General features: G+C 33.2%; 1 protein-coding gene across 1 annotated transcript in view; it reads left to right on the top strand.

Annotated features, from left to right (window-relative positions):
- LOC126769169 (uncharacterized) overlaps positions 1–20,110 on the top strand; it is a 31,288-nt gene extending 11,178 nt beyond the window's left edge. The window contains exons 2-6 of the mRNA XM_050487797.1: positions 7,853–8,001; positions 8,444–8,615; positions 9,171–9,402; positions 10,837–10,986; positions 19,942–20,110. Of these exons, the coding sequence (XP_050343754.1) occupies positions 7,853–8,001; positions 8,444–8,615; positions 9,171–9,402; positions 10,837–10,986; positions 19,942–20,000 (762 nt within the window). The 3' untranslated portion in view covers positions 20,001–20,110. The remainder of the gene's footprint in view (positions 1–7,852; positions 8,002–8,443; positions 8,616–9,170; positions 9,403–10,836; positions 10,987–19,941) is intronic.
- The last annotated feature ends 7,125 nt before the right edge of the window (positions 20,111–27,235 follow it).

Raw genomic sequence — 27,235 nt, 5'->3', positions numbered from 1 at the left:
GCGACTTTTAAGTGATATCATTTTAAAATGTTTTAGCCTATTGTTGTAGTTAGCGCGATAAGGACAACTAGTATCCTTGTATGCAAGAAAACGGGTAAAATTTTGTTGTATTCGCTCTAGTCTTTCGATATGAGTGTTATAAAAAGGGTTCCATATATTTGATGCATACTCTAAATTGGAACGTACAAGAGAATTATAAATGCAGAGCAATGAGCGAGTATTCTTAAAATCCTTGCATGTTCGTTTTACAAATCCTAACATTTTCCAAGCTTTTGATATTATTTTGTCTAGATGATTAATAAAATTTAAATTGCTATCGATAAGTACACCTAAGTCTCGAATGGAATTAACCTCGGATAAAGGATCGCCAGATATAGAGTATTTAGATAATATCGGTTTTCTGCGTCTTGTAAACTTTATATGAAGACATTTTTTAACATTTAATTCCATGTTATTTTTATTGCACCAGCTAGCGAGAGCGTCTATATCTGCTTGGAGAAGGTCAGAATCGGATAACGTTTTTATAGGTCTGTAGATTTTGAGATCGTCGGCGAATATTAAGCATTTGCTAAATTTAATGCTGTCTACTATATCATTAATAAAAACTAAGAAAAGAATTGGACCTAAATGGGATCCTTGGGGTACCCCGGATGTGGGAACAAATACAAAAGATGAATAGCCGTGAGTAATCACCCGTTGAGATCGGTTATTTAAGTAGGATACTAACCAATTCAGCAAATTACCATGGATTCCGTAATACATAAGCTTAGATTGCATGATTGTATGGCTAACTTTGTCGAATGCGCTCGTAAAATCCGTGTAAATAGCATCAATTTGAGTCTTGTGATCAACGTTTTCGGACAGGTCTATAACATAGTCTAATAAATTAGTCGATGTTGATTTATTTTGCATAAAGCCATGTTGTTGTGTAGAGAGGATATTTTTGAAATATTTGGTTACAATTGGGCAAATGAGCTTTTCGAAAAGTTTTGGAATAACGCTTAAAATTGAGATAGGTCGATAGTTTTTGATATTACGCTTGTCGCCTTTTTTGTAAATAGGAACAACATTGGCAGCTTTCCATATTGTAGGAAATTTAGCAGATTCGAGTGATTTTGAAAAAAGGATTTTTAAAGGAAGTGTTAAGTACTTACTAGTCATTTTAATAAATAATGGGGGAATTCCATCAGGACCAGGTCCTTTGCTAATATCAACGGATTTTAAGATTTTAGATATTTCACGTTCGGTCAAAGAAATTTTACTTAAGCAAAATTGGGGAAAACAATCTGCTGGATATGATATACGACCTTGATCATGTGGGGAATAGACTGACGCAAACTGTGAAGCAAAAAGATTACAAATATCTTCTCCTGTATTTGCTGTCATATTATTGAGGAACATTTCTCTAGGAAGATCTGAAGATTCACCACGATGATCCTTTACAAGAGACCAAAATTTCTTAGGATTTTTAAGAACCGATTCTTCTGTACTTAAGATATGCATACGATAACAAGAAGCTGTCAAAGACTCCACCCTATCATTGCTCAACTGAAGTTCTAATTGATCTCTAGGGTTTTTGTATAGTTTGTACCTTTTGAGAATTTTGTTGCGTTCAGCGATAAGTTTAATCAAGTTACGTGTAAACCAAGAAGGATATTTTAAATTACGAGGTTTTGTTTTGGGTACAGTAGATTGAATTATAATTTCCAGTAAGTCATAAAATTTTGCTACAGCCATATCGACATCCTTAAACGGAGATAGCTCCAATTCCCAATCAATTTGACATAACTTAGCATTAACTAAAGTATAGTCAGCTTTCCTAAAGTTATAAGACGCAAATTGTTTTCTAATAGTTGGTAAACGCTTATTTAATTTTAAATCGATATCTAAAGCAGGATGATGTAAATCAATTTTACTAAGAGGTTTAATACTTTCTTCTATGGAAATATCCTCACAGGTACTTAAAACTAAATCTAGGATTCTGTTATTGTGGTTTTTTAAATAATTAAATTGTGACAGGCTATTGAAAGACATAAAGTCTACGAAATTACGCCCAAGATTACAATTATAATTACAGGGTGTCAGTGCGAGAATATCAGAGGTATCTCGTTTCCAGTCTATGAACCCTAGGTTGAAATCCCCTAGAATTATAATATCACCGGCGTGAGATTGCATAACATGACTAATATTCTCTAACATCGGGTCCAATGAAGCACTTGTCACTGGAGGAGGAAGATAAAGCACACAAAATAAAATTTCTTTCGATTCTTGACCGTCACTTTTCACTGATACCCACAAATCTTCCATAGAACTTTCAAAGTCATCAACACGTTTCGAACAAATATTTTTAGAGACGGCGAATAAAACGCCTCCTCCAGTTTTTCCAGAAGATGAAGTAGATGAACGATCTCTACGGTAAACATTGTATTTGTTGCTAAATAGTTCTTTATCGTGAACACTGTCATCCAACCAAGTCTCTGTTCCAATAATAATATCAAAACATGATGTCATTGAAGATAGTCTTATTTCTTTTGTTTTAGTTTTAAGTCCTCTAAAGTTTTGGTAATAGATCCTGAATTTTGAAGAGATATGGATACGGGCACTTAGCAGCGGTTTTATAGTTTACAAGTGATCAAGAGATTCGAAACATTTTATTTGTTTGGCAGGGGATTGGTCGTTTTTGCGTACATAAATGCGACCATTACGAATCCAAGTGTATCGATATTCCTTATCCCGTGCAATTTTTCTAGTGCGTGCGTGAAGAGCTTTAAAATGTGGCGACAAATGTTCGGAGACATACACTGGTGATTTGTTAGTACCGTAACCCAGGTGATTAGTGTTAAGCTTATCTGTTTGATTTTTTTTATTGAACTTTGTTACGGCAGCTAGTATGACGTCCCTATGCTTAGTAGTCGGTAACTTAACAATAACCGCTCGTGGTTTAGGACTAGAGTCATCTAATTTTCGTACTCGAGTACAGGATAGAATATCCGAATCTTGTAAGGGTACTGAGACTACAGAGCATAACTGTACGATAATAGAGTTTAAATTTTCGGATTTGTTCTCTGGTAAGCCATTAATCTCAATATTAGTTTCACGCGAATGTTGTTCAATCAAGTTGAGTCTGTTAGTAAGATCGCTCACTTTACTATTAAGACTAATATTCTCCTTAGTGAGATTTTTAATTTTGTTTTCTGAAGCTACGAGGTCTGATTTTAAGCAATCGTATTCTGCGCTTAAAAATTCTAAGCAATTTTTAAGATCACTTAAAGTCGCTAATTCACTTTTTAAATATGCAAATTCTTTCATTATCGTGGATTCAAGGGTCATTTTAAGAGATTTATCAATAGATGCCTGAATTTCAGATCGTATGCTTGAAAGTAGCGTGGGTTTTAGAATGTTTGAATTTGGAGATTCATTTAGATCTGATTCATCTTCGCCGTGAGAAGAAATATTGTTGTCGCTATCGGTAGTTTCAATAGTTTGTACACGGACTGGAGTGCCTTTTTTTTCTTTATTTTTACACTTAGAGCATTTCCATTTGTCCTTTGCATCCTTCTCCATAGAAATAAAACGCTGATGTGTTATTTTGGCACAGTCAATATCGTAAGCGTCCTTACATAAGAAACAGTTTAGATACTCTTTGTTAGTTAATCTTTTTGAGCAATTAGCGCACGGTTTTGGTTTAGGTGGCATAATGATATTAACTTCTTGATAAGACTACCAATAACAATGAATGTATACTTGCAATAAATTGTGCTAATTATATATTAATTAATTTATTAATTATTCAATTCAATCAACAACAATAGTTTCTATTTTTCATTACAATATCTTCACGGCATTCATACGGTCGTTGAACACAAGTCGGATAATAATATGAATGTTCTTATATTACCGATGTGCTGGCGAAGTTGATATGTCGCGGCCAGAAGGTCGTAAGCGCCGTGCAGACAGCGTCGCTTACGCGTTTCTTACAACGACGCGATGAAATGATGATAAGTCCGTTAATTGTTTAACTTTAAATTTGTTTTTTTTTGTTTTTATAATATCAAACACTTCAATAACTTGTAAAACCACTACTTCACATTGATTAATGGGTCGTTACACAAATGATGATCTACTTTATAACTCAAAGAAACAAGTATTAACTATTAAATACTATTTTTTCAATCTATATTACATTGTTAATTATCAGTTGTGGCAGATTTTCGTCTCACAAAAACGTACACAGGTGGTACAAATAAGCGATGATAAAAAAATACAAAATAATCACATGAAAATTAAGCGGTGCTTGCTCGGGCTTAAACCGGCATCTTAGATTAATCACTTGTTCTAATCATTTGACTATATTGTCTCTATTGTACACTTATTATGCTACTCCGGTGGAGAATCATAAAAAAATTTCATTTTCTCCGTACGTATAGTTTCTATCCTTAGGAAAAAATGCCTTCCTTTCAAAGTCGGTTAATAGGCTTTATATATATAGTATGAAGTAGCTCGACCAATGAAACCTTCCTCATTTGGTTGATATATCAAAAGACTTAAGTCATAATTATAATATATGACTGGCTTCAATACATAACGTTGTGTTATATAAACAGATAATTAACGATGCCTTATGTAAGTAAATTATCTTTGTTAATTATAATATCACTTTGACGCTTTATTGTCAAAAAATGTTTTATATGCTTAATCTGTAGGAACATGAAAGGGACAGTTTATTAATAAGATTGCAAATGCAATTGATAATAATTCCATAAGTATAGACTTTGTACAGATTATATCTGGGCCCGCTAGTACCGGGAGCCACGAAAATGTTCGTCTTTTTTGCTTTAGGATTCAATATCTAAGACCCTATCACCTACATGTCTGTCTGCCAAAGCTCTGCCCAATTCTTTAAAACAATAACTTCTTACCAGTCGAAATTTACACTGACAATTGCTTAATCACGGCTCTGCACGCTATCGTGATAAATGATAGTAGCCATAAAAAGGTTAACTTAATGGTAGGGGTACCACCGCCTCATCAGATTTTCTACTGGCAAACAGCAATACTTAGTATTGGTGTGTTTCCGAGATGGCCCAGTGGTAAGAACGCGTGAATCTTAACCGATGATCGCGAGTTCAAACCCGAGCAAGCACCACTGAATTTTCATGTGCTTAATTTGTGATTATAATTCATCTCGTGCCGGTGAAGGCAAACATCGTGAGGAAGCCTGCATGTGTCTAATTTCACTGAAATTCTGACACATGTGTATTCCACCAACCCGCAATGGAGCAGCGTGGTGGAATAAGCTCCATACCTTCTCCATCAAAAGGAAGAGGAGGCCTTAGCCCAGCAGTGGGACATTCACAGGCTTTTGCACACAACAGACAGCAGCAGTACACTGCTGCTGTCTGTTGCTGTGCTTAAGTTGAAAGCATGAGTGAAACAGTGTAGCTACAGACACAAGAGACATAAAATATTAGTTCACAAGATTGGTGGCGCATTGGTGATGTAAGGAATGGTTACTTACGGCGCCAATGTTGGGCATTGATGATCACTTAATATCTGATGACCCGTCCACCAATACATGTATATAAAAAAGGTGCAAATCCAAGGGTACGGAACCCTTAGCGCGTAAACTCGTTTACGCACTTGGCCCGTTTGGCTGCATAACTACTTAATGCTGTAAGTTTCGTTTTCGCTAATTGGCTTATGTATGAATGAATAATCTTGTATAAGTAGACTGGCTTACGTGAGAGAAAATTGTAAAATTTAGAATTTGTACCTTTACATGAACGTTTAAATCAAGATAAGCATTTTTATATTTACTTTACATAATTTTATTAATTTAATATATTTTATATTATAAGTGCGAAAGTCTGTCCGCCTATCCGATTTTGATGAAATTTCATATGAAGGAAGCTTGAATTCTAAGGCAGGACATTATTTATAATAGACGGGCGATACGTTAAACAATACTGTCTTCTTCTGTCGAATGTCAAATCAATAATGACAGAAAGAGAGAAATCAGTGTAGATGTTTCTTAAATTCTTAAATTTTTAAATATGCACAAGTTGTACATATATAGTCAAGTAAAATTAAATACACGAATAATTCGAAAGTGAGACATGTTTTTGTAAAAATAAATATCTTGTTTTTTTTTTCTTTCGAACAAGTATGTATTTATCAATACTACAGTCTTCATAATGAATTTAAAAAAATTGAAATAAAAAAGTTGAGAATCAGCTGTCTAAACAATCCAAATAACGTATCTAAGTTTAGACAATACGATGTACCTACTACTTGTCTTCACTTGAGGTTCGACAATGACTTTCATTTTTACTCGTGGACGTGACCGGATAAACGAACCGACAAATGGCGCGTTTTATTTATTTTTATTCATTAAATACATTAGTTTGACTGTAACACTATAATATTATGGCTACAGATAAAATATATTTTAGTTTAATAAAATTAATCCGTCTTTGATAATATTTTGTTTATCGAGAATTAAAATTTATTTTGTAAAATGTGATGCGTATTTATTGCAAGGATTAATAGTATTATTCTACTTCTTTGTAATATAATTGTTACTTTCATCGAAAAAACCGCACGTTGCGTGTCGCACTTACGATTGTTTTATGTAAATAATATGATTCAGTAGCAAACCATTTACTACTGTATATTGTTTGCTACTGAATCATCTTGTGTGACTAATTATAACAATTATTGTTATGTCACCATCACCTTCCTCATTCTAATGGTACTATACTGGTGGTAGGGCTTTGTGCAAGCTCGCCTGGGTAGGTACCACCCACTCATCAGATATTCTACCGCAAAACAGCAATACTTGATATTGTTGTGTTCCGGTTTGAAGGGTGAGTGAGCCAGTGTAATTACAGGCACAAGGGACATAAAATCTTAGTTCCCAAGGTTGGTGGCGCATTGGCTATAAGCGATGGTTGACATTTCTTACAATGCCAATGTCTAAGGGCGTTTGGTGACCACTTACCATCAGGTGGCCCATATGCTCGTCCACCTTCCTATTCTATAAAAAAAAAAATAATGGGTAGCTTATGAGACTGAGCCCAGGGTTCTGAGTTCAAATCCAAAGTCAGGCTACTAAAAAATTACAAGAATTTCTGTCCCGATTTTCCGGTACAATAAAAATTCTCAGTTGCACCCCGGAGCCTGTATGTTGGCAATGTTTACTCGCCCATGTCTTGAAAAGCCGTCGGTTATGCAATTGAGCTCTCTCCAATGGTGTCGGATTACTTCGGATTATGAGAGTATCCTTATGTTTGCTGCAATGTCAAAATCCTGTGCGGTTGGCTAGTCTCCTTTGAGAAACCTATAACGACAGTGTACACTTTTAAACAGAAAAATAATTTGAAAAACCAATACGTATATAAAATTATTACCTTGTGGTAGGGCTTTGTGCAGGCCCGTCTGTGTGTGGTGCCTGTGGGTGAGTACCACCCACTCATCAGATATTCTAATGAGTGGATGGTCAAGTCAGTATAACTACAGGCACAAAGGACATAACATCTCAGTTCCCAAGGTTGGTGGCGCATTGGCGAGGTAAGGAATGGTTATTATTTCTTACCTCTATGCCTGCGTGATGTTGACACTTGGCCCATTTGGTCATCTGTCAGCCTATTACAGAAAAAAAATGTTTCTGAAGTCGGTGCCAGCCAAAGTCTATCTATATATTTACGTCATAGAGCTTTTTAATTTATACGTCAAAATCAGTGTACGTAGCGTAATAAGCAACCAAAGATAATTCCTTTTTTTTAAATGCTAATACATGCGTAAAAATAATATAGTATTTGCTAATTTAACCATTTCATTTTTTTTTCCTCAGTTCTGGTTCTGCATGGTTTGCATGGCCACCTCAATGGCAGCACCAGCCCCAATAAAGCTGGACATCATTGACATGGCTGCCATTAGTCGAATGACACCCCAACAGCTGGAACTTCTTGCTGAGGGATTAGCAGCAGAGGAAATAATGAGGTACGATAATGTAATTGTTAAGGATCTGCTCTTCTTAGTCTCCATGGGTCACAACGTGATACTGGGCTATCTTAGGCAAATATTATCTGTAATCGAATTTATTAGTCGATAGATTAGCACGTTCAAAGAAACAAGCTCTTCAGCTATACATATATATAACATATAAATAGTATAATAAAAAAAAATTGGATTATTTTTTGCATTCTGTTGTATCTTCTATTACACATATTATTAAACATTCCTAAATTCTGTCAAAATATTTATTTCAGACTCAAACAAGTGGGAAAATGTAAATGAAAATATGACAACAAATTATTATAACTTTCATCAAAAATATAAAATATATGATAAAATAAATTCAAACACAAATGCAACTTTGGCCACATTACTATCACTGCGAATTCGATACCGTAATTTATTTTAATATTTCTTATCTTCTTAGAACCAAACGATCTTCAGCTCAAGCACTAACATCCGCGGTGGTTTCGAAGGCTTCGTCTGGATTACAGAGTAAAGTTGGTCTTCTTGGTCAGGCATCAGCTGGTGCAGCATCATTCTTATCTTCTGCTTCGGGAAAATCTGGTCACACTGAACAAGGATATTCGTATGAACCGGTAAAGCTTTCAACATTATTACAAATTACAAATTAATTTAAGTCATTTAGGCTTTGTGCGAGCTCGTCTGGGTACCACCCACTCATCAGATATTCTACCGCAAAACAGCAGTACTTGCTATTGTTGTGTTCCGGTTTGGAGGGTGAGTGAGCCAGTGTAACAGTGTTACAGGCACAAGGGACATAACATCTTAGTTTCTAAGGTGGCGCATTGACGATAGTTAACATTTCTTACAATGCCAATGTCTATGGGCGTTGGTGACCGCTCTCGTCCGCCTACCAATATAAAAAAAATTGCACAAGGAGACGACAACTAAAATAAGGTTAATCAAAAGCAATTGAAATCGTCTAAAGAGTTTTCTAATTAAATTGAAGCAACAATAAAAGTTTGTAAGATTTTACAAAGAGACAATAAATTGAGTTGAACAATTGAGCGAGAAATATTTTCTCAACTAAATCAAAATATGCACAGACTAGCATAAATGAAACCAACATCTTAGCAATCATAATCCCTAATATACTTTTCACCAAACTGATCTTTGTAAAATATTCACAGCAAGGTGAAAAAGTTGACTACTGGGGTTTGAAGAAATCCATCTTTTACACTTTATTCCAAGCTGTAAAAGCCATAACTGGTGGAGTAACTATCCTGAAGGGTCAACTTATCAAAGGTGGTGGCGCGTTGGCATCGACCCTAGGAAAAGTGATATCGTCCAAGGGAGACGTTGTCAGCAACTTTGGCAAGAAGATCGTTAGCTCCGCTGTTTTAAGTGAAAAAAAGCCAGGATGTAAGTAGAAGTAAAATTTTGCAACAGGTTGTTGTTTTGCAAGCTGCAGAACAATTACTTTTAATTAGTAGCTTGCAAAATTTTTTTTAAAAGCGAATCGATAACTAAATCATATTATACTTCCGTTATCTTATCAAGTATCAACGCACATCCAAAACAATTGAGTCTCGAATGCTGAAAATTGGAACATAAATTTATTTTATAATATGTACTTAAAGTTAACCCAAAAAATTTTTTTGATCAACTTTAAGGAAGAGAAATTGGAGGGAACTTTGTACGAATTTTACATGCACGATTTCGAAACGGACAGCTAGTTTGTTATATGATAATATAATACTTATAAATAAATATTGTTACTGTAATTTTATTGCTTTAGAGGAGCGAGTCCTTTAGATACAAGTGTTTTCACGCTTATATACTTGACCATAAATATGTTTTATGTACAATCTGTGAGAAGATATAAAATGTTATTATTATATTAATTATATTTTGAATGCACACAAAGGATCACTTTAATAGCTTCGTTATAAGAATTTACATAACTCATTCTATAGACTACGAATGTCTATTCAAGATGACATTATGCGCGCTCATGATCCGTTGATGGTGCGTTTTATTTACGACCAAGCTGGTTTCTCAATAAGATTCCTTGACCAGATAAAGAAATCGTTAACAATACATCCTTATAATAACATGCTTACAATAAAGGTTCAAATTACGAAGTTTATTTCCAAGTCATAAAAGGATTCTGGTTTGAAAAGGATTCTATGAATATTGCCATTTCCATTATCGCATAAATGTGTCTAATCGAAAACTCTTTAGGAATTAAAATATCCTGTTCCTGGATTAAGGCATCGTCTCTTTTTAAAGAGGTTTATAGCTTATTCCACCACGTTGCCCCAATGCTGGTCGATGTATACACATAAGCAGTTCCACATTCGTCACATGCCCGATCCATGTCAATTCTACTAACAAATTCTCACTTTATCGCAATCGAATCGAAGCGTGATCGTTGCAGTTTTTCCGTTTTCCTATTATTTAATTTAATTATCAACTATTGCCATTAAAGTTAACAATTACATTTGATTTTGACATAACGGTATATGTTAACATATTATCGGTTCGGTTCCGATTCGAATAAATAGAGATGATTCAAAGTTGGATCGGGATTGAATCAGGAACGTATCGTAAACGTTATAAATTAGTAGAATTCGACCCCAGGTTTTCTCACTATGTTTTCATTCCGAATCCGCGATCGTCGGTTAACATGTTCTATCATATCACACTGAGCCATCTCGGCTTTTAAATATAAAATATACGCAAAATTGCAATGACTTATTTCTTTGATATTTTAAATTCTTAATTTCAATTAACTTATTTCCGATTTTTCGACAAAAATAAATGATTAAAGTAATTATAACATACAAATTACAGCGACAGCTGTGTATGGACCTCCTCCCACTACTCATCTGGAGTACGGACCCCCAAGCGCTTACGGTGGGACTGCGCCTGCGCATTACGCGCACACGGCGCCAGCCGCGCCTACAGGATTTGCTGCACACAAGTATCCTGCGCATTTAGATGGTAAGATAATTTAACAAATTATAAAACCTGCTAACGTGTTTTATATAAAGAGATTCGTATATTATAAATAAAATAAATGTATATATAAAAAAAATATATCTAATGACCTCACTATTAGAACAGCAACTCGAACTATTTAGATATAGAAAACATTTTAAGACATTTGGAAATGAGGTCCAATACACATAGACACATAATGCGACATATACACAATAGTCTCATAACTTTCAAGGACACGATGTTTTTTGACCAATATATAAAATACAAAAAAACATTGATAAATATTCAAAAGTATATCAGAAGAAACTAATTCCGGAAACGGAAATATCCTGGTTCTACACCCATTACAATATAACATCACAGATAATATTGAAATCTATGAAATATAAATACTGAACGTTATATTACTGGTAGTGCTTTTAATGAACTTCTTAATAAGTGATTAATATAAAGAATGATAAAAAAAAATTACTCGATCGAATATCGAATCTATCAAACATTTTAAATTATTGATTAATTAATAACTGAACTATAATTCGAAGGAATAAAAAGAGAAAGTTTATATGTTACATTTAAGAACATATTCGATTTTCAAATATAAAAAAAATTGTTTTCAGTTGTTTACGACTACAAATATTAAATACCGTTCCATAATGTAATTCACTACTAACTCTGGGTTTTAAGTTTCTTCTTTTCGTAAGCGCTTCGTAATGATTCCATCAATAGGCTTAGGTCAAAGTTTAACTCTTCCGAAAACTAAAAATGGTCGGAACTTCGTGACGTAATTTAGAACATCTTAGAACGAGAGAGTGGCGAGCATTTAAGTTACATAAGAAAATGTTAAAATATCGGTTTTTATGGGAATATATGACTATATTATGTCATTGTCTTGATTGTTTTTCCCGGTTTCAAGCAAAAATATGTTTGTTTTATAGTTTCAAGTCACACGTAGATTTTATAACATGTTAATATTAGCTGACAAAGTTGGCGAAGGAATTGTCGGTCTTATATTTTGCACCTGCATTCGCGATGAATGCTGTAAAATAAAGCAATTATTAATAAAAAAGTTTATTCGTATCAATAAAGAACTTTATTCTTAAGAGCCTTTGTCAGCGCTTCTAATTAACTACAAAATATCAAAAATCAATTTGTTGATGCAATAAACCTAAGATATTAAATGCTCCAATTTTAAGGTCTGTAACTGTAACAGCCTGTTAATGTCTCACTGCTGGGCTAAGGCCTCCTCTCCCTTTTTATTAGAAGGTTTGTAGCTTATTCCACCACGCTGCTCCAATGCGGGTTGGTAGAATACACATGTGGCATAATTTCCATGAAATTAGACACATGCAGGTGTCTTCACGATGTTTTCCTTCACCGTCAAGAACGAGATGAATTATAATCACAAATTAAGCACATGAAAATTCAGTGGTGCTTGTTCGGGTTTGAACCCACAATCATCGGTTAAGATTCACGCGTTCTAACCGCTAGGCCATCTCGGCTTTTAAGGTCGGTGTCTGGATATTCAATTTCCAAAATGACAAATGCCTATAATAACAGGTCCAATATCACACTACCCGTCCGACATAGACAACGATGACGCCAGCAATTGAAACTCCCAGTGTAATCATTGTTTCATTCTCATATAAGCTAAATTACAGAAATTACATAAAGTCTAAATCAAACAGTTGAAACATTATTCAACTTTCCCCGACATTCGTTTTACGAAAAACAAATAAAAATCTTCAGATTTTTATGCAACGATTTTAAATTTATCATTAAAGTACATTAACCTTTCCGTTCACATCTCAAGTGCTTAATGAAAATAATGTTAAAACATAAAAGTATCATAAATTCTTGCGTTTTTATTACAAAAAATATGTGCTTACGTACATCCTATTTTTTCTTTCGAGATTACTCAATAGGATTATAATTGTTAAAAAGCACAACAATCTCGCTAACATGATATAGCATAACGGTTTCTGACAGTTCGGTGAACTAATTTTGACAGGACGCAATATTGCCATCTCTTTTTACAAGGTGAAATTAAAAAGGATAATATGATATTCTAACAAATTGGTGTTAAGCCTTAGGGTAATAGTGCAAAAACATCAAAAACGTCATGATTTATGCAGTAGCTATTTCTTATTTGAGGCCGCCGCGCAAATAAATATTTTACATGAAAAAAAGTTACAACGTATCATTTATATGGCCCACTTGCCAGTCTGTCTATCTAATACAATAAATTTTTTTGTTAGAAATAAATGTTACAATTTCTAATCGTCAAAGTGCAGCGAATTTTATATAGATGTATCGTGCAATAATATTTTTGATATAATTATAATTAAAAAAAGTCTAGCTAGCAGTTAATTTTTAATTTAAATTAAAAAGTTAGAATTTTTTTATCAAGCCTTTCCGTTTCCTTTTAAACATTTAATCATATTTGAAGAGTACCGAACAAATAGTGACAAAACTAAAACGGATATTATGCAACGAAGCGTACAGGATTATGATATGATATGAGGAACTAATTATGCCACTCGATTGTAAGTGATATCCTTCGCATACAGACACTGGCTCGCTTAGAAGTATAGACCACTAATCACATCAAACATACATAATTACTCCACCATTCACGCGACGTGACATAACATCTCAGGTCCCGTGATTTGGTGTGGTTCTCCTGTGCCTGAAATAACATTGATTCAGCCACCGTTTCAAAACACAGACCAATATAATGGATTTTATAAAATATACCTACTTAAAGACCAGGTGTTTGAAGCAAGCGAACGTTTAAAAAAATCTACTTAAAAATTCTTATAATGATTAGCATAAGCACTTTCCCTTTCAAATGTAACCGTTGCAAATAACGTCATGTGTCGTTTTAAAAAAACCGCTTCACGTTTTACTCATATTTCGATACAAAATTCAAGATACGATGCTTGATATATTATTTAAGTTGGCTTGTGCAACATTGCCTTATAAATTTTTATGATAGTTCTGTGACAAAAAATTAATAATCTAAAAGTTAATACTTGGAGCGTATTACATAAGAGATATTAGCACTAGGGCGTAGACAGGAAAGGTAAAAAGTTAATATGTACCAACGTGTAATCGCATTGCTGGGCTAAGAACCTCTCTCCCTATAAATTAACGCTCAGAACACCACGCTGCTCTATGTGGGTGCGTATCCAAACATCCGACGCATGAGGATTTCCTCATCACGTTTTCCTGAACCGCCAAACATGGGCCTTATCTTAGGTTAAAATTCATGTGCTTAAACTACTGAGCTATCTTATTTAAGCGTAAAAAAATAATATCTTAATAATATTAGGGTAAATAATAAAGATATAATGTGTTACCCGTCTTGTACAGCTTATAAACCATTTCATCATAGACAATCAGCATTAGGATCAGAGGCTGGTCACGACCCAGATAATAATCATCAATTATATAACCCTTCCTCCTTTCACGATACGTCCAGGAAGACCTACAATGAAACCGATACACCTGCTTAAATCTCGACTGTACCCTTAAGTGAAAGCAGATTATATCACCGAACCAATATTTTCGGTATGTGAATACGGTCAGACGGAAGACATATTTGAGTATATTAAGTGGGTCAAACGATTTAACAGAAAAGTGAGGAATAATATGATATGAACGTTAATAATATCTTAATATCTAAATTAGAAATTTTGATGTTTAATGTTGCTAGGGGTCTGGTTTTAATTAGACTTTTTGTCAGTCAGATGTTAGCGTTCTTTTTTTAATGTTAATTTTTTTTTCGACGATTAAACACACGTGGGGCCGTCTTTGCTGGTAAAATTTCCGGCTATGCCGAATCTGGTATTTGTATTTTAGAACCTGGCAACTTAATATGCATATAACATTACCATATAATTTTAATTATTAACTCTGATAGTTTATATTAAATTATAAAATTAAACGTAATAACGTCAATATTTAATTACAAACATGTTGTTTTTAATGATTTTTGTTAACAATTTATCTTTTTTTTTTTATTTAAATATTGTCACTTTTAAAACCTGTATGTTATGTATATTTGTCATTTTATTACCAAAAACTCAGATATTACATGTATATTATGTGATTTTAATTACAGAATTAATTATACAAAAACATACTGTAACGTAAAGATTATAAATACTATGATTTCTTCTGCTATAGCTACTTTCACGCACCTTTTATTACGACCAAGTAATTAGTGTTTGTTATATTTATCAATTAAATATTACATCAATGTGTAAACATTCTCTTATAGTTGCGCAATATTTTGACCTCATAGAGTATAAGCTCTTTCAGACCAGGGAAACATAAGTACGGTAGACACAATAAAGTCATATAAGACGAGGAACTAGTCTTGAGATAGATAAACTATATAATACGCATAAAGGTGCTTGTCTATTGTTTTCGTTGGGTTATAGTCGTTAAATTTTATTCTTCTTGTTGTAACACGTTTGTTTAGTTTTGTTCCGGTTTGGAGGTTAAGTGAGACAGAATAATTAGAGTCACAACGTAACGACTTAGATCATATGCTTGGCAGCGCATTGGCAAAGTAAATTATAAATATTTATATGGAGATTTAAATTGGGATTTTTTTTATTTCTTATTACACTTTTATGATAAAAAATAACTTAATACTCATTTCTTTATTACTACTTTAAACAAATATTTAATCGATAATTCGTATAATAAAATATATTAATACTTTTAGGTAAAATTTTGCTACCATGCAAAACTTCGCTTCCAATTTAAAATTGATATTTCTTAATATCTCCTCACGCCTCCACGGAGGCAAGTTCTGGGGAGAATTCTACTAACAGATCATCACGTTATCGCAATCGAATCTAAACGTAATTGTTACTGTTTATCCGTTTTCCTATTCTACGGATAGAAGGATCCCGAAGGTTCGACCGAAGCGATCGGAATTTAATCGGGAACGTATCGTTATCGTTGTAAGTAAATAGAATTCCTATTACGGTTCACCTGAGGTTTATTTTTTTTAGAAATATCATTGTAAGCGTATTGTTAAGTTAGTATATGCCGTTAAAACTTAGTAGAATTTATATATGTATTCTAATCATTCAAAGTCAACATTGAATAACATAATATCTCATCATAGTAACGAGGGTGACGCCAACGCTTTCCCATTATTTAATAAATTATTCATAGTCATTGTATATTTTGTTATTGTTATTTAGTAATCGGCAAAGGAAAATATCGTGAGAAAACCGGCATGTTGAAAGTAATTCTGAGACATGTCCATGCAGGGAAGTCTAGTGAATTCATCTTTAAAAAGATATAAATGTTATATTTAGCGTCAATAGCGCAATGACTTATGAGTCGCCTAGCGATGTAAAACGCAAGTTCGATTGTGACCACTGAGGCTTTTGTTATACCAACACAAGCGCCTAAATATAGAGGTAAATAGGAACATTACTAAATCCTTAAAAACGGCTATTACTAATATTCTCTAAAACGAATAATAATAATAGAAGCCACTATAGGGCATTTATGATTTTCAGTTATATGTTTAACCTGTGTACGAAACATGGATTTTTATCTTTTATTTTTATCCAAATACAACGAGCTAGTAGTCATAGTGCTTACCCAAATTACAGTTTGTTAGAGCGAGTCGGATAAATTCACCATTCTCCTTCTCGTTAGTTTGACCTTTGACCTAATTACATCACTAGTAGAATCTATTGAATTATAATTTGGTGTTTTACGAAATTATATATTTAGTAAATGATATAATTTAAAATATATATATAATTTGGCACCTGGTCAACACTGTAAGGCACAATACCTTTGCCTTTCCATAAACGTGAAGAAGTCATTAAAAAATACTATAAATGTCACATATTCTTACTCCATATCCAGTTATTATGTCACAAAACACACGACAGATAAAAAATAAATTATGTCACAGAATTAAAATTCAATACAAAACAAATACAACTTACAACCATAAATATTAATAGCTTATTCCAGTGACCCAAAGAGTTACGTATTGATCGCAATATACGTATTGAAAACGAGATGTATAATACGGTCGAGCTGTTCTAAAATAACGTTTAAAAACGTATTATTATGATTCGATTTGTAAGGATTTTCATAACAGCTACCGGAAGACATCGTGAAAGGTGTTACGACCAACTTAGACATCTAGTGTTTGTGACAACGTAAGAACTATAAATTACATTTAACCTATAGGCTATTGGCCTTATTTAAACAATTACATAACCAGTGGCGTAACTGTAGGGTGGCAGGGCTGGCAAAATGCCCCGGTCAGAGAGGCTGCGTGCTCAGAAGTAACCTAACATTTTTTACTAAATTTAGTAAAACTTATAACTTTTATAAATAAGTATTTAAAATCAATTAAAGTTGGACATAGCTAAAGGGCATATACAAATTCAAATTAATTGTTAAAATTTCACAGCATTCATTAGAAAAGGGTTTTAAAACGCATACATTGGTTGTTTAATTTTTTGTCTTTATTAAAAACTTTATTAAAAATTACAAGGTGACGATTTTACTGGAAGGGCCCTATGTAATGAATTTACCACGGGCCTCAGATGGTATAGTTACGCCACTGTACATAACGATTGTTTTAAATACGATTGTCTATTCGATTCATTATAAGTGATCGTCAATATTTGTTTTGGGTTCTATTTTTGAGTTCATAATAAATGTCCTCCGATTTCGGCAACGGCGGCCAATCTCAAGAGAGATTAGTCAACTGTACAGGACAGCAATCCAACGAAAAGAGTTCAGGCGCAGAACCAACGGCTTTACATGCTTACGTACTCCGGGCTGCTAGACCTCGGGGTCTGTTATCTTATATCTAGGCACTAGACCAACGAGGTAGTCAAAATGATTGGATTTTTATTCATAATATGTTAACAAAACTTTTAAAATATAGTTGAAACTTGAAACAATTTATCATTTTTATTATAATTCAATGGAATATTACAGGAGGGGACTATAATATAAGTTTTCTTATTACATTATTTTAAAATATCAATATATTAGAAATATATCTCAAAAGTTAAATAGCCATTTCTGAAGTTGGAGCTAAATCTATTGGACGAAGTCACAAGAAATAAGTAGGTACTATAATCAAACTACACATTAATTATTTTATAAGTACTTAATAATATACTTTAGTGAAATAAAGAAATACCCGTTTTAAAAGTATCTACCTTTAATATAACGATATAATTGTAATTAATTTACACATATTTTTTTTATCTCATGATAATAAATTTAAACTAAATCATATTTTATGACCACATGATTTAATATACACATTATACTACTGGTGGTAGAGCTTTGTGCAAGCTCGTCTGGGTAGGTACCACCCACTCATCAGATATTCTACCGCAAAACAACAGTACTTGATATTATTGTGTTTCGGTTTGAAGGGTGAGTGAGCCAGTGTAATTACAGGCACAATTAGTTTCCAAGGTTGGTGGCGCATTGGTGATGTAAGCGATGGTTAACATTTCTTACAATGCCAATGTCTATGAGCGTCGGTGACTACTTACCATCAGGTGGCCTATATGCTCGTCCGCCTTCCTATTCTATAAAAAAAACAACACTAAGTAGTACAATAATACACATCCATCAATTAGTTATCGATTAATTTAATAAAATGCTGTTACATCACTATTGGCTTCTCAGCTAAGCTGGATTCTATTTAATAATGATCAATCTTTATAACATTAGAAAGGTGCTCATCTATCATTTGAGTTGTGTAACTAACAGACAGCTGACGTAACTCATGTCCGACTAAGACGTTTTTCTGAGACAGGACGGGGTAAATTGAGCGGAGTACATGCCGGTGTGGTTATCCTAACGCCACTGGGAGACACAATACCCAGCGGAAGTCAAAATTCAGCAGGCTATACACCTCTCGAACCTCCACCTTCCGTATTAAACACAGTATACTCTGCCATCAAAAACGTTTTCTCAACCAATTCTCCGATACACGAAGATACCGCGATCGTAGACCAAGTACCACCTCCACCACAACCCGTTCCACCTTTCAGACCTATGGGTTGGGGAGCAGTGAACTCCTACGGAGAACCAGCCATGGCTGATACTTACACGGATTATGATCCTAGTTATCAATATCCTCCATATGATTACGCTTCTTCCAAACTCTCCGTCGCTCCATCCGTCCACAAACCTGCACATTCACAAGGCCTGACACCATCGAAAATCAAAAAGATTAATGCAAATTTAGAGAAATTGAACGCGTATATGAATGATAATCAAAGGTCGTCAGACGAACAGCCAAGATTCAATAAAGATTACGCAGAAATGTTGAAAAAAGGTCTCATACCGCTTTTACCAACACAAGTTGTAACTGATAACGAGATCGGTGTGCTACCAGCGGAATTCCTACCTGATCCGATGACGTTTACGCCCACCACGACAACGACAACCACGACCACAACGCCTCCGACGACTACTGCGCATAATTCAACTGGAACGGAAAGTACTAGAAGGAAAAAAGACACGAAATTTATTCTCCGAGGAAACAGGATTGTTCAAGTGTGACGATTGACTATTGACTGACAGAGGTATGTTCATGACTCGACTCCGACAGCCATTCATTTGACTTTAACTCAGAAACTTGACTGGTTTTACTCTTTATTTGACAATTATATTGAAAAATATATAAACAAATATGATAATAAAGCACCCTAGCTATGCCGAAGGATGCGGGTTCAAAACCTGATGTGACTATTTACTTTATGCTTCATCTTCTTTTTTTGCAGCCTATTGTTTGTCAAACAAAAGTCTAAATTCATTATTATTGACTTATTTTGAAAATTTCAGATAACAATTTTATTATTACTAATACTAAATAATGAGAGCATAATAATCACTTCACTGTACTAAAATTTTATTTTATTTTTTCAGAATCACCTCTTTACGGTTCGGTGCTAGACACTGAAAATTTACAGTACCATCATTTGTAAGATCCAGCCTAGACAGGTATTTGTTTACTTCGACGTCAAGATCAACTTACAACATGCATGCATATGTAACATATTCCTTTTTTCTTGAGAATTTGGTCAAAGCTTTTCTGTAAGAGGCAAATTTAACTCTCGATACTCGATCGATCTTTGAAATGTCGAAAACCGACTTACGATGATTAGTTTCATAAACATTGAAATGTTGCAATTATTGTAGTCATCAATGTTCTCTGATATTTCACGATCGAGTTCTACCATCTACGTTCGAGTTTTTTCTTGTAATTGATAGATTGTAACTAAAAGCTGATTGATTTAAACCAAAAATGTAATAAGAAAAAAAAAATCCTATTTATTGGGACTTTTTTGTGTATTTATATTATGTAATACAACTCAACAATAATATTGTCTCATTTTCTAAGAAATGATTTGCTTGGATTCTTTTAAATAGCAACAACAGTATCATTCAAAACATATTTTTAATCTGTTTGATACATAAAAAGTCGTTAAACTTTATAAGAATTTATAAATGTATTGAAGTTATTAACAATATAATCCATCCCATTTCATCGTAAGCATTTCAAGTGTGTAAACATTCTTTATCATTGCCGTCGAAGTCATCCTGCTGGATGCCCACTGAAGAAATCCAAAATCCTCTGCATCATGAACAATTATTATAATCATAAGTCAATACACATTTTATAGACTAAAACCCTCTTATAAGTTCTTTAATAACCAATATGTATACATACAATAACGAATAAATTAATATCAATATACACAAACAAATGGGGACAAGAGACAATTATAAAATGAAAATACTGTGAATTAAAACGTAGCTTTGAAGCCGAAAAAACGAAATAATTGTTAAAATATTTTATCCAGTGAAGTAAGAGATATGATTAATATTGCCAGAACATTTATTACTAACTTTATGTATTATCATTTAGAACAAAGTGTATCTATATAAATATTTGTATTTCTATATATTTACAGATATATAGAATATATATGTTACAGAGTGTTAGTTCTTATTTTAAAATATGCGAAATATAATAAGTTTCTCATTTAAATAATTTTAAAATATCGTTAAAAGGAAATGTACAACTATTATTTTTATGTAATATTTAAATTTGGAAGATGGTTAATTTGATTTTTTATTAATCAAACTGTAAGTGAAGCATTTTATTTTTATTTTGTATTAAATTGTAAACTTTAAACTTACACTATATTTGCTCAAAGACTTGCTTGCATCTGCCGTGGTCACGAGATGACCAACTGTATATTATATACATAAGGACAATAATGATCTATATTTTATTATCTGTAAAAATTGCTGAATATCTTTTTACTTTTGCTTGTATTGGAATGGTAAAAAAAAATCTAAATTTAAAAAATAAAACAATAACACGAAATCCGACAGTATTACACTTTTAATATTCTTAATCATTGTAAATTTAGTATGTATTTAGCTCTTAGATTGGTCTTTTTGTACATAAATTATGCTCAAATAATAATTTATATTTAATGTATAAGTATTTTAAACACTTTTGTAAATAAATAATTGGAACAAAAACATTTTATTTTTTAAATATGAATTTAAATAAATAAAATCTGAAATGTTTCTTTTAAAATTGCCGATGACAACTTTGTCGACATTTTTTCACGAATTCATACTGTATACCATATAGAGTATCAAGACCTCACCAATTATGACAATTAAATGTCAATTCGTTTTTTTTTTAATATGACTGGTAATGGATAATCGCCTTCTAGCACGACACAAAACAAATAATTAGAAATCTAAAATCTTTTATGGTACCTATTATTTTCCTTTGGGTTGTTAGTAATTAGACAAAAGTCCTACAAATAAAGCCATGTTATTCATGAACGCCATTAAAACACCAAGTAATATCACATCCGTTGTAATCCCCTTAAAACCTTAACAAATGGAAAATATTATTCAATATAATCCATTCCATTTCAACGTAAGCAGTAAGACAAAAAATGTTATATTTGAATAAAATACAAAAACAGTTGGTGGCTATGATTATATATTTAATTGTAATTAACAAATAAGTCACATCAAAATATTTTCATATACTTAAATCAACTTCTACACGTACTTTTGAATTACCAAACGCTAAAACAATAGTAAAAAATATTTTGGGATTAATCAGTTTTGGAACTTATTTTGAAAGTACATATTAAAATTCAAAAGAATAAATTGCTTTATTATTTTTTATACATCTTACAATCAAGATTAGTGTAATGAAAACTTCATAAATTTATTTATGAAGTGACTGTATGATGGTCAGCTGATAATTTTTATTAATAATCAAATTTTACGTCCATTAATATAATACTAGCAAAAACGGCAGTTGATTTCCTGCTTTTTTTATAGAATAGGAAGGCGGACGAGCATATGGACCACCTGATGGTAAGTGATCACCAACGCCCTTAGACATTGGCATTGTAAGAAATGGCAACCATCGCTTACATATCCAATGCGCCACCAACCTTGGGAACTAAGATTTTATGTCCCTTGTGCCTGTAATTACACTGGCTCACTCACCCTACCCTATAATTCAAACCGGAACACATCAATATCAAGTACTGCTGTTTTGCGGTAGAATATCTGATGAGTGGGTGGTACCTACCCAGACGAGCTTGCACAAAGCCCTACCACCAGTAAATATATTTGATTTAAATATATACCAGCTTGTGTATATATTTATATCAAACAATTGTCATGGCAATTTTTTATGGCAACATATATATTTTGGGACATTATTCACACACGGCCATACGATCCCAAACTAAGCAGAGTTGGCAAGTTGGCATCTTGAGGTCTGGCAAGGTGGGTGGCTAGTGCAGAACATTCTTCCCGACTGTACTGGCCGTCGTCGCGTTTGGACTCTAGTACCACCTATATAATGATATATAATACTTTTCATTTATAAATACATACTTATATAGATAATTACACCCAGACTCAGGACAAACAGACATGTTCATGCACACAAAGTTCTGTCCTGAGTGGGAATCGAACCCACAACCTTCGGCTTGAAAGGCAAGTATCTACCAACCACGCCGACCGGCTCGTCAAATAGATATATATATATAAATTGGTGTGCAGCGCCATCTAGTAACGAGTTCAAACTGTGGGCTATATAAGAACCTAGGCCGACTTTCACGATCGTGAGAGTACTGTAGTCGTTCTTAAAATACATTGTTGGATACGATCACCACCAGGATGAGAGAACCCTGGAATCTATTTACGTTTGGGCCAAAAGAACCTGACCTTAGAGGTCTAAAAAATGACCTTGAGCTACCAGTGACAGACCCAGATTCGCTAAGGCAAATCAAGTAGACTTTTATTCTCCTATGAAAATATACATAATGTTATATATATATATGTCAACCTCCATTGTCATCAGCCAATCCGTGTCAAAATCTATTAATTTCTAACAGATAAATCAACATATTTTATTGTATATAAGATGGTGCCATCTATTGACAAGCTAAAACACTATACAGAGACAGTTTAGTTTCTTTCATATTACAAATTCCTGTCTTAACTTGAAGATGGCAGTGACTTCAAGCATTATAAAATGTCTACTTTAAAAAAAATTGTGAAAAATAATAACGCAAATAAGACTTGTGCTTACTAAATGTCATCCCAAAGATCAAATCACGGATCGGTCAAATAAAAATTCAAGAAATTCTCAATGTTTAACTCCCTTTTCTCGTTAAAGCATTTTCCTGTGTCTGATCTCTCCGGTCGTTTTGGATTTCCGTCTCATCGGATTATGAGAGTGAAAGAATAGAAAGTACATCTGCGTTTGCGCACCCACTTGTGCACTAAAATATCTCCTACCTTTTAAATGATTACAATATATAATCAGTTATTTCTGGAGTCGGGGGTAAAATTTACCTAAGATGTGGATATACGTCCTAACCCTTGCTCGATTGGGCTTTATCGATAAGTATCTCTCGCAGAGATCTTACATCCTTATGCTCTGTGTTTTTGGAGAAAAGTATCACAGATCAGTTAAGCACAATGTCTCGTCCCGAGAGATTTTATCATCGCGCAGAATCGTGTCTTCCATGTATATACAGTACAGTAAGGCTGGAGGCCTCCTCTCCTCTTTTTTTTTTTTTGAGAAGAAGGTTTGGAGCTTATTCTACCACGCTGCTCCAATGCGGGTTGGTAGAATACACATGTGGCAGAATTTCAATTAAATTAGACATATGAAGGTTTCCTCACGATGTTTTCCTTCACCGTTAAGCACGAGATGAATTTTAAACACAAATTAAGCACATGAAAATTCAGTGGTGCTTGCCCGGGCTTGAACCCACGATCATCGGTTAAGATTCACGCGTTCTAACCACTAGGCCATCTCGACTCTTACATGTATATAATCTTTAAAAAATACTAAAATCATATATTCTGCAAAAATAAGCCGATAACGATATTCTTACAACGATAATGTCTATGGGCGGTAGTAACTTACCATCAGTTAGCTCAATTGCCCGTATGCCAATCTTTTCTTAATAAAAAAGTAAACCTAGATAAAGCACCTCACAACCTTACTATTCTTACATGAATACGCCTGTATTACTTAAATATATTATATTTATCTATAATCTAATTTACTTCCTATGTATATATTGACGGAAACTAAGTTTAACAAAACAGTTTTACGTAACCGATCAGACATTTGATTAGATTAACACTTCCTGCTCGCGGCTCGATCGCTTTCCAACCATGGACAGCTGTAATCATAACGAGTTGACATTGTAATGGTTATTGATCATTGAAAATATTACTTCATGTTTTTGTATGTAAAGAAACTACTTCGTTGGTCTAGTAGCTACATTTATCTTGAGGTCCTGGGTTCAAGTCCTATGTCAGCCCGATAAAAAAATATTGGTTATTTCTGTCGAAGATTCTCAACAGTCTGGAAGATGAAAATGTGTATACTCCCGTACCTCGGAAAGCAGATAAAGCCATTTGTATTGCGCTTGATCTCTTTCCAGTCGTGTTATATTGCCATCGCATAGCATTATGAGTTTAAACGAATAGAGAGTGCACCTGTGTTTGCACACCCACTTCTGCATAATAATATTATGTCCTGTGCAGTTGGCTAATCTCTTGAGTTTGGCTGCGATGACTAAAATCGGTCAGGAGGATATCATCATCATCACATAAAGTGGAATACAAAACCACAAAGTAGTAGTGAGTATGAAATTTTGTAGAATGCTAAATGCTTATAAGTAGACTAAAATATTACGGGACTAAAATAATTCTCAAGTGAAAACTTTTAAATATTATTTACTTTAATTTGTTGAGAAATATTATCCCAAGAAATTGTCTCTCATCTACCACAAGAAGAAAATGTGTGTAAAAATTTAACAATTTATTTTAATAAAGACTTTTAAATGTATGCATTTTTATACAATTAACCTAGAAACCCTATATAACTGGCCTAGTACCCGTAAAGGGATATAAAAAGCAACGACAAAATAAAAACCAAGGTGACATACCAAAGCCTTAAGAACTAAACAAGAAAAAAATATCACATGAAACAAGTGCCAAGACAGATTAAAAAAAATACTATTACAACACATGTTTAAAACGCCTGCTACACATTTGAGGTACGCGTATTTTATTTACAAACCAATAAAATTAATTTATTTTAAGCCACTTACTATTTAGGCATAGTAAATATATATCATGTTCTAATTTTTTTATTAAAAAAACACCATATTTTTTTCTGTAAAGTAAACAACATTCAAGTATAGCTGGAAAATAGAAAATTTTGTGATTATAATCTGCACTGACCGTACGAACAGTTGTACGTTACAGTAAAGTAGTAGGATCGAGTTAGGGGGGGCGTCATAAAAACTACAGATGACCTATTTCATGTCTTATATCAACTTGTCTGTTCTTTACTGGTGACGTAACAACATTTTTGTATTACTAACAGTGACGAGTGTAAAGTTTAATTTCATTTATTTTTGGAAATATGATGATACGATAAATATTTTTACGCTTTAAAATTTTGGCGCCAGTTTTTAGTTTCACCATGATTAAGGTAAATTAAATTATATATTTTTAAAAAAAATAAAATAGACCGTAATTTTTAAATCACGAATGCAGAGAAAGTATTGCTATATTATGCTACTTAGATAATTTATTTTTGTAGTAAATATAGTCATTTTACATAACTGTTTAAATTAAATATTAAAAAGTACAATTTATAAACCAAAATCGGGTTCGGGTTAAAGAAACTTTATTTCTCATAAAAAATAATCTCCACTTACATGAGAACATTAAATAAACAATTACAAAAGCCGAGATGGCTCAGTGGTTAGAACGCGTGAATCTTAACCGATGATCGTGGGTTCAACCCGGGCAAGCACCACTGAATTTTTATGTGCTTAATTTGTGATTAGAATTCATCTTGTGCTTGACGGTGAAGGAAAACATCGTGAAGAAAAATGCATGTGTCTAATTCCATTAAAATTCTGCCACATTTGCATTCTACCAACCCGCATTGGAGCAGCGTGGTGGAATAAGCTTCAAACCTTCTCAAAAAGAGGGAGAGGAGGCCTTAGCCCAGCAGTGGGATATTAACAGGCTGTTACTATTACTGTTACTAATAATTACCTAGCGGCGTAACAGTGACATTTAAAAAAATAGAAAACAAATTATATAGTTAAGAAGAGGGTATATCTGAATAAAATAACAAATACTACCTCAAAATCGAATTACGTTGTGTATAATTTAATATGATTAAAATAATACATTATAAATACTGATATGTCTTATTAATTTGTTTGGTTGAGCTGACTAATCTCAATGCAGTACTACAATAGCTCGTGTACTTGTACGTGTACTTTTTAGTTAAGTTAAGTAGAAAATAAACGGAAACCATTTTTGTACTAGACATCGTGTGTGTGAAATGTACATGTCGCGCACACACAAAATAGCACAGCTAACTAAATTTAATAGTTAGGAACAGATTTAATCTTAGTATAATTATTAAACCTAAGTATTGAATCATAACAATATTAGTTTTATTTAGCTATCAAAGTTGGTATAAGCTCTTAACCAGTCACGTTTATGATGCGCTTATCTTCGCCATCGCAGGTTACCTTTTTTATTATAAAATTAAAAAAATAAAAATAAAACTTAAAAAATTAAGTGATGATGTATTTTAAAATTAACTGGA

Source organism: Nymphalis io, chromosome 6, assembly GCF_905147045.1.
Source record: "Nymphalis io chromosome 6, ilAglIoxx1.1, whole genome shotgun sequence".
NCBI classification, from domain to species: Eukaryota; Metazoa; Arthropoda; class Insecta; order Lepidoptera; family Nymphalidae; genus Nymphalis; species Nymphalis io.
The sequence above is the reverse complement of the archived record's forward strand: the minus strand, read 5'-3'. Positions and strand labels throughout refer to the sequence as shown.